At 38.9% G+C, this 15,408-nt stretch overlaps 1 protein-coding gene across 2 annotated transcripts in view; it reads right to left on the reverse strand.

The window, feature by feature from the left end:
• Positions 1-842: 842 nt before the first annotated feature.
• Positions 843-15,408, reverse strand: part of LOC127675143 (T-complex protein 11 X-linked protein 2-like) — a 30,744-nt gene continuing 16,178 nt past the window's right edge. Inside the window, exons 2-9 of one of the 2 annotated variants that reach the window (XM_052171122.1) lie at positions 14,186-14,315; positions 11,032-11,152; positions 9,916-10,136; positions 6,601-6,737; positions 5,101-5,318; positions 4,818-4,999; positions 3,551-3,714; positions 843-1,078 (exon numbers count right to left, since the gene is read on the reverse strand). In XM_052171122.1, the coding sequence (XP_052027082.1) occupies positions 843-1,078; positions 3,551-3,714; positions 4,818-4,999; positions 5,101-5,318; positions 6,601-6,737; positions 9,916-10,136; positions 11,032-11,152; positions 14,186-14,315 (1,409 nt within the window). Of the gene's footprint in view, positions 1,101-3,550; positions 3,715-4,817; positions 5,000-5,100; positions 5,319-6,600; positions 6,738-9,915; positions 10,137-11,031; positions 11,153-14,185; positions 14,316-15,408 lie in introns of those variants that run through there. The other variant, XM_052171123.1, reaches the window with a different exon arrangement.

Here is a 15,408-nt window from a genome sequence, read left to right on the forward strand (position 1 = left end):
GCAGGGAGTACATGTGCAAGCATCTAATTGGAAAGCTACCATGGCCTTTAACATAATTGGCTGGTGCTGGGAGTCATGTCATAAACTTAATTTCTGCTCCTCTCTGCGTTGGTGGTCATTGGGCAGAGGGTGGGCTTGTAATCTGGGGGGTGCAGATTTGTTGGGGGAATAACCTGGAGATGCTGGTCTTATTGAGGGTGTAACCTGGAAAGTCTGGTCTTGTTAGGGATTAGCCTAGAGACTGGAGCTCAGGTTTTGTTGGGGAGCAACTTGGAAACTAATGCTGGGTACCAGCCTGTTAGTTTACCTGAGTTCAAACTTAGGTCAGGTTCTCTAAAATAGAGTCTGAACTTAATAGCTTTGGCATCTTAGTAGCAGAATCGTGATTCTGTGTTCCTTTATAATTCAGTATACTTCTGACTTCAGAAGTACTTAATTCTAGATAATCTCATAGAATTTTTTTATACCCCCAAGGAAAATGTTTTTTGATTAAGAATATACCATGCCTTGATGCCTGTCCAGTCTACCATATTGAAAACTGATCTGCCATTTCAGGGAAAAGTGAGAGCCCAGTTGTTTTTCGGATACTTGGGGGAAAGGGACAAGTGACATGGCTTCAGCTGCATCATGAAAGACACTGATGTTTTCTTGCAGCTCAAGAGTTTATTAATGAAGGGGATTGGGCCATTGGGAGTTTGTGTATGATTGGCCACTACAGTTTCATCCTGGCTTTTAATGAGGAAGAGGGTCACCTGCAGTTGTTGACCACAGGTAATGTTATCCCTGTGATAATAAAATGAGACCTCTCTTTGGATTCCTGGTGCCAGGACATGAGACCAGCATTATTTGATAGGCTTTTCTTCGTTTTCTTCTTCATTCGGTGGAGAGATGATATTTTTTAGGATTTCAGCATAGTAAGGGCTAAACACATGCTGGTTGTGATGCATCAAATTAACAAACTTCCAGCCTAGTTCTGCCAATTCTGGCTCAATGAAAAGAAGGCCTCCAGGGAAGTCTAGAAGAGATTCTTGCATGCCACGGATCAAACAGCATTTAAGAAATAAATGTATCCGTTGTTCTGTTAGAGGGGGAAAAAGAAAGTAGAAATATATTTAAGAAGAAACTGACAGTTCACTGTCTGCTCACCAAAGCTTTACTTTGTTTTTCACTGTGGTGGTTTGAACAAGATGGCCCCAATAGGCTCATATGTTTGAATGTTTAGTCACCAATGAGTAAAAAATTTTAATAAGATTAGAAAGATTAGGAGATGTGGCCTTTTTGAAGAAAGTATGTCACTGGATATAGGCATTGACGTTTTAAAAGCCCATGCCAGACCTAGACTCTTTGCTTACAAATCAGGATGTAGCTTTCAGCTACTTCTTTAGTACTGCTCCTGACTGCTACCCTGTTCCCTGACATAATGATAATAAATGACACCCCTGAAACTGAAAGCAGTCTCTCAATTAAATGCTTTCTTTTATGAGAATTGCCTTGGTCATGGTGTCTAATCACAGCAATCAAACAGTGATCAAGTCATTCATTTACTCATTTGTATATATTATTTCAGTTCTGATTGGAATAAAGACATTCCATCAAACACCAAAAGATAATGAATTATCAAAAATGATAATCTAGTACCTGAGGTGTGACAATAGCCAAATGCTTGCATAGCATGTGCAAAGTATGGAGAGTGATCCACAGAACATATCCTCAACAAACACACAGACACAATGGTGAAATCAGAAAGACAATCAGGGCTTTTGGTCATTGGACTATTTCTTTAAACTATTTTGCATATCTATAATTGAGATGCTAGTATGTATTTTGCCTAACAAGATCATTATGAACATTATACCTCAAATTCCAAAACCATACACTAAAGCTGGTATACTAAGTTCAGACCCATGTACACAAATTAGAGTGTACGAAGTTAAAAGAAAACTAACTAGCCAGGGCCTGGAGCAATGGCTCAGTGGTTAAGAGCACTGTTTGCTGCTCTTCCAGTGGATCCGAGTTCAACAACCACATGGTAGCTCACAACCATCTGAAATGGGGTCGGGTGCCCTCTTCTCGCATGCAGGTGTACATGCAGATAGAATACTCTTGCATAAAATAAGAAAACTGGCCAAGTTTACTGTGTCTATTCCACAATATAGTATGTTTTATTCTATATTGTGATTCAGCATTAAACCCAACAATGGGTATAGGAAACTGTATGGTACCTTAAATCCCAAGGAAGGGACAGTTTTCCAACATAGGATTTTGTAGTTGTTCTATCACCTCCTCTCTCTCTCTCTCTCTCTCTCTATCTATCTATCTATCTATCTATCTATCTCTATCTCTATCTTTCTGTGTGTGCATGTGTGTGTACTGTAATTTATATATCATAATATATACATATATAACTATATTTTATTTCAATACTACATAATCAAGTTAAGAAAAGTAAAACTAAAGTCCTTTCTGAATATCATGTCTTACCTTTTGTTTTGTTTTGTTTTGTTTTGTTTTGTTTTGTTTTGTTTTTTAAGTCAGGGTTTCTCTGTGTAGCCCTGACTGTCTTCAAGATACCTATGTAGATCAAACTGGTGTTGAGCTCACTGAGATCTGCCTGCTTATGCCTCCCAAGTGCTGGGATTAAAGGCATGCACCAGTGGAAAAGTAAATAATTCGCCAGATGTAATTGTCATCTCAGAGTCTTATTGCTAAATAAGCTCACCTTTCTATCTCTTTCTGAATTCTGGCTGGCTGGTTCAACTCACCTGGTCTGGTCCAAACTCCTCTCCAAGCTAACTGAATCTGGCTTCTCTTGGTTTCTGACTGAATTGCTCTCCTTGGACTCATACTAACTCTGGTAATTTGTTCTAATTTTCTCATTCTCTAACCCCTTCTGTCTTCACCTGCAACCTGTATCTGTAAAACTCTCCTGGTAAAATTTCCCCCTCCTCCTCCTTCTCCTCCCCCTCCTTCTCCTCCTTCTCCTCCTCCTCTTCATCCTCCTCCTCCTCTCCTCTTCCTCTTCTGCCTGCTCCTTCTCCTTCCCCCACCTTTCTCTCTTCTCTCCTCTCTCTTTTCTCTCTTCTCTTTCTCTCTCTCCTCCCTCCTTCTCCCTCTCCCTCTCTTCTCTCTCTCTCTCTCCTGCTTTCTTAAATAACCTCTCATTCTTGTCCATGTTCACATGTGAGTTGTCAGTTGTGTGGGATAGCCACCTCTGACCATTCTCTCAAATCATTCTCTGACTCAACACTTTGTCTGCCCTTCAACTAAAGGTCACTTTTAAACATGGCTGCTTCCTTCTCAAACTAACATTACCTTCATTTGTTTTGTATTAAAGACGTGCGGTAAGGGTGTGCCTGTATCACACAGACCTAGACTGTCTTTCGATGTGATCCCTTGGCAAAGCTGGGATCACAATTGTTGCTGGATTAAAATTCTTTTACATACCACCACTTCCTATCTCCATTTTTATAAATGTTCAGTAAGTCTCAGAGAAGTCTAACTCCAACTTGGCATATTATTGATATTTCTTAACCACTTTCAGGACTCTTACCGATGATGGTACGAATGCAATTCTCTTTCTTGGCAATGTTCCGGAGTTGTCCTACAAGGGATGCCCTGTTTTCGCTGCTCAGAGCAGTTAGACCTGTGTCCTGGAGACCTTGATGTATTTCCTGAGACACTTGTTCACTCACACTTAGCATAGATTCTTCTGGCCTAGATAGTGAAGACAGAAAAATAGAGTTTCTTTGATATAGGGCCAAACCCAGAAAGACCCATACTAGAAGTTAGGCGTTCCCAAGGGGAAAAATGTGATTCTCTCACCATCAACAGACAATCTGAATCAATGAGCATGTAAAATAATCCTGTTATTAACCTTCAGGTACCAAATTATTCATACATATAGTTCTATATGCCAACTATGTGGAACAATATACATTAGACAAAGGCTTGGTAAAATTCCAAGAGCCATTCAATACTCTTTTAGGTAGTGAAGATTTAAATGTTGTTGAAAGATATTCTTAGATATTTTACTCTTTTTCTACTTTACCAAAAAAGCCCTGCAAATAAATAGCACTAAATTTATATTTCCTCTTTCCACTTTGATATGCCATGGGTATAAATAACAAAAATCCACTGTCCTTTGATAAAAATATATATATTCTCACTGTTAGAAAATGTAACAATGAATATTTGTAGCAAAGTAACCATCTTATTTTCCTTCTGGGTGGAAAACTTTTTTTTTATTCTTCTCTATGGCAAACTTAAAATATCGGCATTTTTGCATCTGGTTCCAAAATCCTTTGTGTGAAGAAGAATAATGGAATATTATATTGCCTGTCTATGACCTAAATGCCATATTATGTTCTCTTCTAAAAGAAATTTATAATACAGCTGGTAAGATTGCTCACTTGGTAAAGTGCTTGCCACACAAGTATGAGGGCCTGAGAACAGTTCCACAGTCAAAAAATGATGGATCATGACTATAATCACAGAACTAGGGAGGCAGACACTGGTGGCTTACTGAACTTGTTGGGTAACCACCCTAGCCTAATTAGTCAGCTTCAACTTCAATTAGAGACCATGTTTCAAAAAAGTAAGGTAAAAAATCAAGAGAAAGACCCCTGCAGTTGGCTCCTGGCCTTGACATGTGACATGTACACACACTTGCAGAAATGACCTTGTATATTCATGTGCAACACACACAGACAGACAGGCAGACAGACAGAAAGACACACACACACACACACACACACAGAGAGAGAGAGAGAGAGAGAGAGAGAGAGAGAGAGAGAGAGAGAGAGAGAGAGGAAGCATACTTGGAGCTAAATTCTTCTGTTAGAGCCTTCGTTATGCATTTCAATTTATCCACAAATTCTGGTGAGTTGAATAAAACACCACAAGAGAAACTTCTTGCCACAAGTAAAACTGAGGCTAGAATGGTCAAGTGGCGCAATTTTGATCTCATGTTCTGCAGTCGTGCTTTATCCATCAGCAGAGTCTGCATAGGCAAGAAAGAACAGGCTGTTAGGAAAGGAGAGTTGCAATAGGGCTTCTAGGTAAAGAATAACAAAGTAAAGGCCTGAACACACACATCCATACCTCAGGAAATTCATCGTTCCCATGGTCCCTGAGAACAAGATTTAGGTACCCCTGATACAGCACTGTTGTAAGACTAGGTGGATCTGGGTCAGGTTTTGGAGTTGGAAATGAACTTATTGTGCCAGAAGAGGTACCAGGAGCGGAAGACACACTTGCCAGTGATGTAATAAGCTCTTTTGCGGCTCTGGTCATCCATTTTGTGGTGCAATCAAGTAGATCTATGAAAGAGAATGGAACATGTATGTTTAAACTCCGAGGTATAAAGTTGAAGACTTTAGAGATACTTTATTGATGAAGAAAACATTAATTTTAAAAGCTGAAAGTAAACTGGTTATTTCTTTCTAGAATAACTTTCATAGTACAAGAAGGCACTATGCAGGCAGCTGGTGGCAAACTCCAAACCAACCTGTTGACCCTGTTTACCCCAATACCAACATTCCAGGCCAGATCTGCTATGCCAGCACAACCAGCATGGAGGTAATCAACAACTTTCTAATAGGGTCCAAGACCCACTCTATAGGAGGAAGTTCATGCATGGCTTTGTATAACTGGCAAAGAGTCATGGGCAAGGAACTCATAGTCCCTAGGGGTGAACCTATTCATTCATTTGTCTAAATAGAAATGCTGTCAACTTACCTATACATATTTATATTTATATGCGCAAATATGTGTTCTTTGCACCCTTAATCAGAGAAGCTTCTTTGTGCAGCAAGCACCAATTAGTACAACGATTGTGGCTTCTCAACATTGTAAGAAAAAGTAACTGTTATATACTCCTCTCTAAACAGAACATCTATCACACCCCCTCCTCCAATGTTCAGGAAATATCATAGAAGAGGAGGCAGAAATAGTATGAAAGTGGGATGACAGAAAGGAGGGCAATAGATTGTTATGTTCTGGACGTGACATGGTTATTGCAATTATGTTCTCAAAGCAACTAAGATAGTTAAGATGTACTGAGTCTGCATAAGATTGAATCTATCAAAACCCAATCATGTGAAGAGCTCATGGGGCGGTACTGTCCTTCAGGAACTACTTTGATGGCTACTGGAGGAGGAGCAATCATTCAATGATCTACCACCAAGTGAGATGCTCCTACTCCTATGGATGGTTCTATACCCATGATGATGTAGGTAATCTTCAAAATCAGGTGTTCATAAAACAAAAAGTCAGGAAGTTAAGAGAGAGGTTTCTTTAAAAGGTAAATTGTGGTAGTAGGAGGGCTTAAGAAAGGGTGAGCTTGAGAATGATCCAGTCTTACCATGTACATCCATGAAATTATCAAAGAATAAGTTTATTTTTTTAAAAAAAAGTGATATATAAAAAAATAAAGTAATTTGGACATGGAAAAACTGATTTAAATAGGCCTTTCTGTCTTGGAAAACTATACTGTTCTTAACCTTTGATCCAAGAAGTAAACTTACTATTCACAATAGAAAAACATTGTAAAAAAAACAAATTATAGTCCAATTTCCCCCTCTAGTTAAATTTTAAACATACCAGGCTGTTTGTCAAGGAGTTCTTGGAATTTAGCTCGTTCATATTGTACAGAATGTTCCTGTAAGTATGGTCGAATGTTCTTAATAGTATAGTTGACCATGTCCATTTTCATGAGACCTAGAACTTGGAAGATACCCCTGTCACAGATAAATATAGAACATTTAGTTTCAAAGGAAATTTGGTGTTCAAGAGTAGAACTCAAGGAAAGAATAATAAAATCCCAGTATTGAGAATAAAAAAGGAGCTGGAAAGAACTGATTTCAGTTAAAAAAAAAAAAACAAGGAAAAAAGAAAGTAGTATTTGAACATGTAATCCAAAAAAAAAAAAAAAAAAAAAAAAAAAAAAAAAAAAGTTGCTTTGAGTAGGGGCCTAATGGGAGGTGTTATGAGGCCTTCAGTTTTACAAATAAGTGGATTCTATTATGAAAAGACATGAGGCTAAGAATTTAATGTGGCTTTACTTGACTGGGTAATGCTCTTTTTCATATTAAAATGTATCAAGAATACTCTCACCTCCAGAACTGCAAGAAACAAATCTATGTGTTTTAGAAATGAAGGACTCTTGATTATTTTGCCTGAGCACCACAAAATAGACTAAGGGAGAAGAGTACTATTGGAAATTTAGTGCTGGAGCAGTGGTTCAGCAGTTAAGGGAACCTACTATGGTTCCAAAGATCCCCCCATTGGCTTCTTGATGGCTTATAGATGTCTGAACTATCTTTTCAGGTTACTTTGGCAGGCAGTGATAGCCTTTAATCCCAGAACTTGGGAGGCAGAGGCAGGTGCATTTCTGAGTTTGAGGTCAGCCTGGACTACAGAGTGAGTTCCAGGACAGCAAAGGCTATACAGAGAAACCCTGTCTCAGAAAAAAATCCAAGATATCCACAGGATATCACCATTTGCTTTCCAAGAATACCTAGAGACTCTGCTCCCTGAATTTCAGTATAGTGCCCTTCAGCCAACACAACCACCACAGTGCAAACAGGCTGAGGTGTATCTTAGGCTGGACTATAATGCCACTAAAAAATCACAATGGTAAGCTTTAGTAATGCCCTAGTGATGCTAATTATGTAAGCATACAGAATACATGAGATACAAAGCAATAACACCTTGGTTTTAAAAATATATGAAACAATCTGGCAGCCTAGACCAAAGTCTGCCATAGAGGTAGAGTTGACAGAGTATCCACACACATGGCAATGCCTAGTAGAGCTGCTGGACAGCCTCCAAGCCTTCCAGCACTCTAGAATTTCCCTGTACAGAATGCTACAATTAAGAGACTCAAATTCATAACCGCACATTACACAGTAAAACTATGGGTGTTAGCCTGACAAAAACTATTAATTTATCCTTTTTTTAAAAAAAATCTTTATGAAACAGGCTAAGACATAAATAAATGCACTATTCAGGTACCAAAGGCCAAAGGGTGAGTTGGCAGCAGAGATAAAAAGAGACACATGGTCTGATTTCAACAATCATTCTAGAGCTCTTTGCACTGTGGCTACTCTGCTACATTTGGAAAAGGGTAGCCAATAGAAGTACTTTTTACCACAGCACTAACAATTATGAGAGGGTGGAATGTGGGGGATTAATTTCCAACTCATAATACTATTTTTTCTTTTCTATTTGTTTTAGCTGTGAAACACTGAGCATCTTCATTTCTATTTCTGCAGAGTTTAGACTGGGAGAAATAGAAGAACACTTGAGCTTGGGTGGATGGAAATCTATAGAATTAGTACTATATTTAAATGTCTTAAGAACATTTCATGAAATGGTTGGAACTGGAAAATACCATCCTAAGTGAGGTAATCCAATCACAAAAGAATACACATGGAATGCAATCACTGATAAGTGGGTATTAATTAGCCCAGAAGCTCTGAATACCCAAGACACAAGTAGCATATCAAATGACTCCCATGAAGAAGTAAGGAGAGGGCCCTAATCCTGGAAAGGCCTGATCCAGCATTGTAGGGGAGTACCAGGACAGAGAAAAAGGAAGAAGGTGATTGGAGTATGGGTGTAGAGAAGGCTTATGGGACATATGGGATGGGGGGAACTGGGAAAGGGGAAACCGTTTTGGAATGTAAACAAAGAATTTAGAAAATTAAAAAAAAAAGACAAAAAAGAACATTTCATGAAATGTATGGAATTGAAATGATCATTTATATGGCATCAAAATCAACCCGAGACAGGTCTTTTTCCAAGTAAAAGGACAGGGAGTAAAAAGGTGTTAGTCAGCAGTGCTTCTCAGCATGGGACATAGAATATGTCTTACACACTGTGTAACAGCTAATGTGAAGAGACTCATAGCTGGTCAAAGTGTTAAAATAAGTGATTGCTGAGTGCCCAGACATAAAGAAGACATACATATCATCACTTCCATACTCCAGCAGGCATTATGGAAGATATGATGAAGAGGTTGTTAGAGCCAAAGGATGAAGAGGAGTGCTAGAAAATGCTAGCTTCTAGATTTGGCAAGGCCATTACAATCATGAACATGTAGCAGTTGCAGACACCTGGGCATGTACTGCATAAAATCAGAAACAAACTCCAGAAGAGGAGTAATTGGGAAGAAAAAATGGAGCAGCAGTATTGAAAGAGGGATAATAAAGAATAATATGCATTGTGTATAGTATAAAACTCAAAAATATTAAACAAGAATGGCTGGAGATATTGCTCAGTTGTTAATGGCACTTGTTGCTCTTACAGAGGAATGGATCCATTCCCAGCAACCACATGATGGGTCAGAAACATCCATAACTCTACTTCCAGAAGATCCAGCACTATCTTCTGGCCATAGCAAGTACACATTGTGCACATACATACATTTTGGCAGGCAAGATGTTCACAACCATAAAATAAAATAAGTTTAAATTTTCAAACCCAACTGTAAGATACTGAAGAGGGTGGAGAGCTTAATCCAACTTTGGAGTTTATAAATGAAGCCTTTAGACCATCACCAGGATTACACAAGAATGGCCGGCTAGAAACCACCATGACTGAATAGAAGTGATCTCACCAAAACAGAAAAACTAGATCTCAGTCTCTCTCTCTCCCTCTCCCTCTCTCTCTCTCTCTCTCTCTCTCTCCCTCTCTCTCTCTCTCTCTCTCTCTCTCTCTCTCACACACACACACACACACACACACACACAAGATTCCACCAGAAACAACACTTTCATTGGATGCAGGCCCTCAGCCTTGAACTTCTAGGATGAGAACCAAAATATTTACTTTTCTCTTTGTAATTTACTTATACTGAGATATCATATTATTAACCACAGAAAATACAGTAAAAGAGCATGACTCTATGCTTGCCTCAGTAACTGTACTGGATCTTTTATGTTCTCTAGTTCTTGTACAGCTTCATCTCTAACTGGTGCACACATAAGGGCCATTAAGTTGAGAATATAATTGGAGAGATGAGGAACATCCAAAGCCCCATGCTCTGTTTCTTGTCTGAGGAGATCTAAATCCAGTGCCTCTTCAATCTCATTTCTTAGACGATTCTGACGTGGTAATAGTAGTGACATTAAAATCTGCCCACAAAGGAAAAAATCAAAGGAGCCACATTATGTTAAGAATCCTAAACATGCACAAACTGGACAGTACTTTCTTCAAGCTAAATACATGCATGTCAAACTTTGTTTTCTAAGAGGTCAAGAAAGTGGGTATCTAAATTTTTATATAGTTATTTCCTTCCGTTTAGAAGATCCTTATACTTCTAGGCTTCATGGAAATTATAGCAATACTCATTATTTTCAAGGGAAATGGTATTAAAATCATAAATAAAAATATGACTGGGGGGCAACAGTCTAACTATAGACTACAACAACATATTCACCTCCACAAAATAATGATGCCCTTAACAAAAGTTAATGGCAATGTCAAATTATTCTACTACAAAGAGCAATGGCAAATAAGCAAGGCATTCTTTTTCGGTGGTTTTTTTTTTTTTTCCTGAGACAAGGTCTCATTGTGTAGCCCTGGTTGTCCTGTAACTCAGTCTGTACACCAGGCTGGCCTCGAACTCAGAGATCCATCTGTTTCTGCCTCCTAAGTGCTGGGATTAAAGGCATGCACCACTAATACCACCTGGTAAGCACGTTATTCTTAAATGGTCATTTGAAATAGCTTTTGTACTTAAAACATAAATCCCTTATGGACTTAGTTCTTTTTCTTGGTGTTTCTGGGATACTTAAAACATAGTAGAAGAAGTTGAGTCAAAATATGTTTTATGGAATGATACATTATGTTTTAAAAGTAGTACCATAACCCTCAAACTATATTTCATACAAACAAATGGGAGTCAATACACCCCATATATGTTCATAAAGTAAGCTACTTAGAACATTAATAATATGAATATTAACAATCCAAGGTCTAACGTGGTCTGCAGACTTTACATCAACAAAGAGAAAGCTGGCTGCTCACCTGTTTTATGTTTTTTATCAGTTCAAGAGCACAAGAAAAGTCAGGAGGAGTTTGTGACAGTTGATCTTTCAAGTGGTCCCAAAAAGCATTGTACATTGTCTCCACAAACTTGCTTTCCAGACTATTAAGAAAGTTAAATATGTAAATTGATCTTTACCTGGAGATTTGATACAGGATCATAATCCCTCAAACAGTATTTAAAATAATGGGGAAACAAACAAACTGATGGGCCAGAGAGGATTTATAATTTGAGAAGTACTGAAAAAAATTAACTGTAGTTAGTCTCAGATGAAAAACAATAAACACATACCTTTGGACCCACTCAAAATGATACCAGAATTCTGCATCTAGCCTAGATGTGTCACTTCATTTATATTTCTATATACATAGTATATCATAATTTTTACATAGGTATGAAGTATAGGGAAGGATTTTTTTCATGTTTATAATGTTGAAGGATTTCATGCACTTCACAGAAGGACTAAATAAAATTCACTACTTCCCCCTTTCTAACCTGTTCTTCATTTACCTTATTTCTAAAAACCAGGAAGTTTACTTTTTCCCCAAACTTCTTTACAATAACAGTGCACAATTTGTTTTTAAATACAAATGATACAAAAATTTCAAGATACTCCCCAACATATCAATCTAACTTGCGTGTGGCGATCAGCTGTAACTCATCTGACATGTTCCAGAGTTTTGAACTCTACTGTTACTGCTCCATTTATCCATCTGGTCAACAAATTCCAGAGAGTCTGTTTCCTAATTGTCTCTGGAACCCTTCTTGGCCAAACACATCACACCTGTACATTTACAATAGTCTATAGAGTGGCCATCTTGCTCCAAATTGTAACATGTCCCTTACTAAAAGTCAATGATTTTTCCAAGATCCAAATCTGTTTGTTCATCATGTACAAATATCTACCTAATATCTTTCACAAATTTAATAACAGAAGACAGATGCATAACCTCAATTACTCAGCATGATGCTATTCTGTCAACATGCCATAACTCTGAATCCTTCCTCCTTGTAACACCTTGCTCTGAAGCAATAATAATCTCTTTGGAGTGAGTAGTAATTATTTTCTACCTTTGAAGAGACATTTCCTCTTAAGAGGGTACTTTTTACCATAGATCACCTAAAATGTACCTATTCATACTATTTATATTCAACTTAAATGATATGACTTCAAGACAGTCTTCCCTGATAGTCTCCCATGCAACTCCCTACTTATGAAGAACTGGATTTACTATCTATGAGAGACTTTACCCCTCTGCACAATAGCACATGGATTATCTATTATACGGGAACCTCTCAATGGCAAAGAGAACATCTTACCTCTAATGTCATCAGCATTCAACATTCTATATTTCGTCTAATAAGTACTCAATAAATGTTTGTTAAACAAAAGTATGGCAATGGTGTTTTCATTAAGTACTGTTAACTCTTAATTAGTATCATTCCTAATCCCGAAAGTAAATTTAGAGAAAATAAATATAACTCAGATTCTAGTGACTATGAACTGAACTAAGAAGATCCTATGTGTTTTGGTGAAAACCCCATTCATGGAAAATGTACTTCACATGTATCATTATTAGCAACAAACAAAATAAATGCAACATACATGAGAATCATAAGAACCAAGATGGTGCTTTACTAACAGTAAAGTAACAAAATAAGTGAGGCATTCAAGGTGGGAAATTTCAAAACTATGAAGTAACCTTCTGACAAAAAAAAAGTATTACTTTAACTCTTCATACTTACTTAGATTCTGTATGTACATGTGCACACATACAAAGTATCACAGAATCTGTTTGGTGGTAAGAGGATAAATTATATAAGTGGGTTCTTTCCTTCTATCATGTGAGTCCCTGGGATCAAATAGGTCAATGGCAAGCACCTTTACCTTCTAAGCCATTTTCTAGTCCACATTTAAATGCTACTGAAAGACTTTTTATGTCCTCCAATATCAATATAATATAATTGAATTAAATCAATATAATTATGAAGAACTCCAATAAGGCTTGTTTTTCTTATTAAATTAGAAAATATAAATATGAAACTTCTTACTCATGACAAATGGCAATATCATTATTAGAAAAAAGATATTTGTGGGTTTAGAGAGATGTTTCAGTGGTTAAGATCACTGGCAGCTCATCTCCAGGGACAGGGCTTGAAACTGACAGCCACATGGCAGCTAACAACTGTCTATAACTCTAGTCCAAGGGTATGCAGTACCCTTTTCTGGTCTTCTTGGGCACTGCATGATGTGATCCACAGACATATATGGAGACAATACACCCACACAGAGAAAATGAAATCAAAATTGAAAAAAGGAAAAGATGTTTATCTGGACCAACTTAATTTACAAAAAATTAGGCCTACCTTCTGGCAGCTCTACCCTTCAAGTTTATCTGCAAAGATCTAAAATTCTTCACTAAAATCCAATACTTTACATTTTGACAATAATTACATTGGTTTATTTGGTATTTAGATAAAATTTGATATTTTCCCACCTTGTGTACCTGTATGAGTGTGACTGTTGCCTCTGTATGTAGTCTATGTGCTCCTCTGGGAGTTCACATGTAGAGGCTAGAGGATGTTAGATAGCTTATTCTGTCACTCTCCACCTTAGTCCCTTGAGGCAGGACCTCTGACTAGACCTGGAGGTAGGGTGGCAGCCAGAAATGCCAAGTTGTTGAAAGCTTTTGGTGCTGCTTCTAGGAATTTGAATTTATCTGAGCCCAGGGACACCAGATCATCTTTCATCCCCACTTGATGACTCTTACTTATTTTTATTTTACATGCATTGGTGTTTTGCCTGCATGGATATCTGTATGATAGTGCCAGATACACTGGAAGTGGAGTTACAATATGAGTGGTCATTCAGGATCTAGGAATTGTATCCAAGTCTTCTGGAAGAGCAGCCATGACTCTTAAATGCTGAGCCTTCTACTAGTCACTTGAACACTTTTACATTAAATAATTTTACTGCTGACTCTGCTGTTCTATTTAATACTGTTTAAGACAGACTCAATCCCTGCATATTTAATAAAACAAATCAAACATGATCAAAACTCATCTATGCCATGTACTTATGCCAAGAAGAGCATTCATCCACCCAATCAATCAATCAATAAATAAAATATATACCTGTCCTCTGGTAAATTGCTCTTTTCCACAGCGAAATTTTGGTTGACAACGATTTCATGAGCAATACTCAATTTAGAAACATCATTAACTTTTCCTACATCTTCATTAGAAACTGATGCAGTCTGGTCCTCTAAAGAAAAAAAAAGCATAATCATTATCAAAAGAGATCAGAGAGCTAAAGACAGAACCAGAGTGCCAGAGACATACAACAAATAGAGGAATCAAGCAATATTGCCTGAGTGAGAGCCAGAGCACCAGAGCCAAAGCCAGAGCACCAGAGCCAAAGCCAGAGAACCAGAGCCAAAGATTGAGAGTCATAGCCAGAGCCAGAGAGCTTTAGCCAGGGAGCCAAGCGTCAAAACCAGAACCAGGCAGTGAGCCATAGCCAGAGCCTGAGAGCCAGAGCCTGAGAGTAAGAGCCAGAGCCAGAGAGCTAGAGCCAGAACTAGAGAGAGCCAGAGCCAGAGAGCTAGGGCCAGAGCCAGAGCCAGAGCCAGAACTAGAGAGAGCCAGAGCCTGAGAGCTAGAGTAACAGTTAGAGCCAGAGCCAGAGCCAGAGCCAGAGCCAGAACTAGAGAGAGCTAGAGCCTGAGAGCTAGAGTAACAGCCAGAGCCAGATAGCCAGAGCCAGAGCCAGAGCCAGAACTAGAGAGAGCCAGAGCCTGAGAGCTAGAGTAACAGCCAGAGCAAGAGCCAGAGCCAGAGCCAGAGCCAGAGCCAGAGCCAGAGCCAGAGCCAGAAGTAGAGAGAGCTAGAGCCTGAGAGCTAGAGTAAAAGCCAGAGCCAGAGCCAGAGCCAGAGCCAGAACTAGAGAGAGCTAGAGCCTGAGAGCTAGAGTAACAGCCAGAGCCAGAGAGCCAGAGCCAGAGCCAGAGCCAGAACTAGAGAGAGCCAGAGCCTGAGAGCTAGAGTAACAGCCAGAGCAAGAGCCAGAGCCAGAGCCAGAGCCAGAGCCAGAGCCAGAGCCAGAGCCAGAACTAGAGAGAGCTAGAGCCTGAGAGCTAGAGTAACAGCCAGAGCCAGAGCCAGAGCCAGAGCCAGAACTAGAGAGAGCTAGAGCCTGAGAGCTAGAGTAACAGCCAGAGCCAGAGAGCCAGAGCCAGAGCCAGAACTAGAGAGAGCCAGAGCCTGAGAGCTAGAGTAACAGTCAGAGCCAGAGCCAGAGCCAGAGCCAGAGCCAGAGCCAGAGCCAGAACTAGAGAGAGCCAGAGCCTGAGAGCTAG

This window comes from Apodemus sylvaticus, chromosome X (assembly GCF_947179515.1).
Source record: "Apodemus sylvaticus chromosome X, mApoSyl1.1, whole genome shotgun sequence".
In the NCBI taxonomy this organism is placed as follows: Eukaryota; Metazoa; Chordata; class Mammalia; order Rodentia; family Muridae; genus Apodemus; species Apodemus sylvaticus.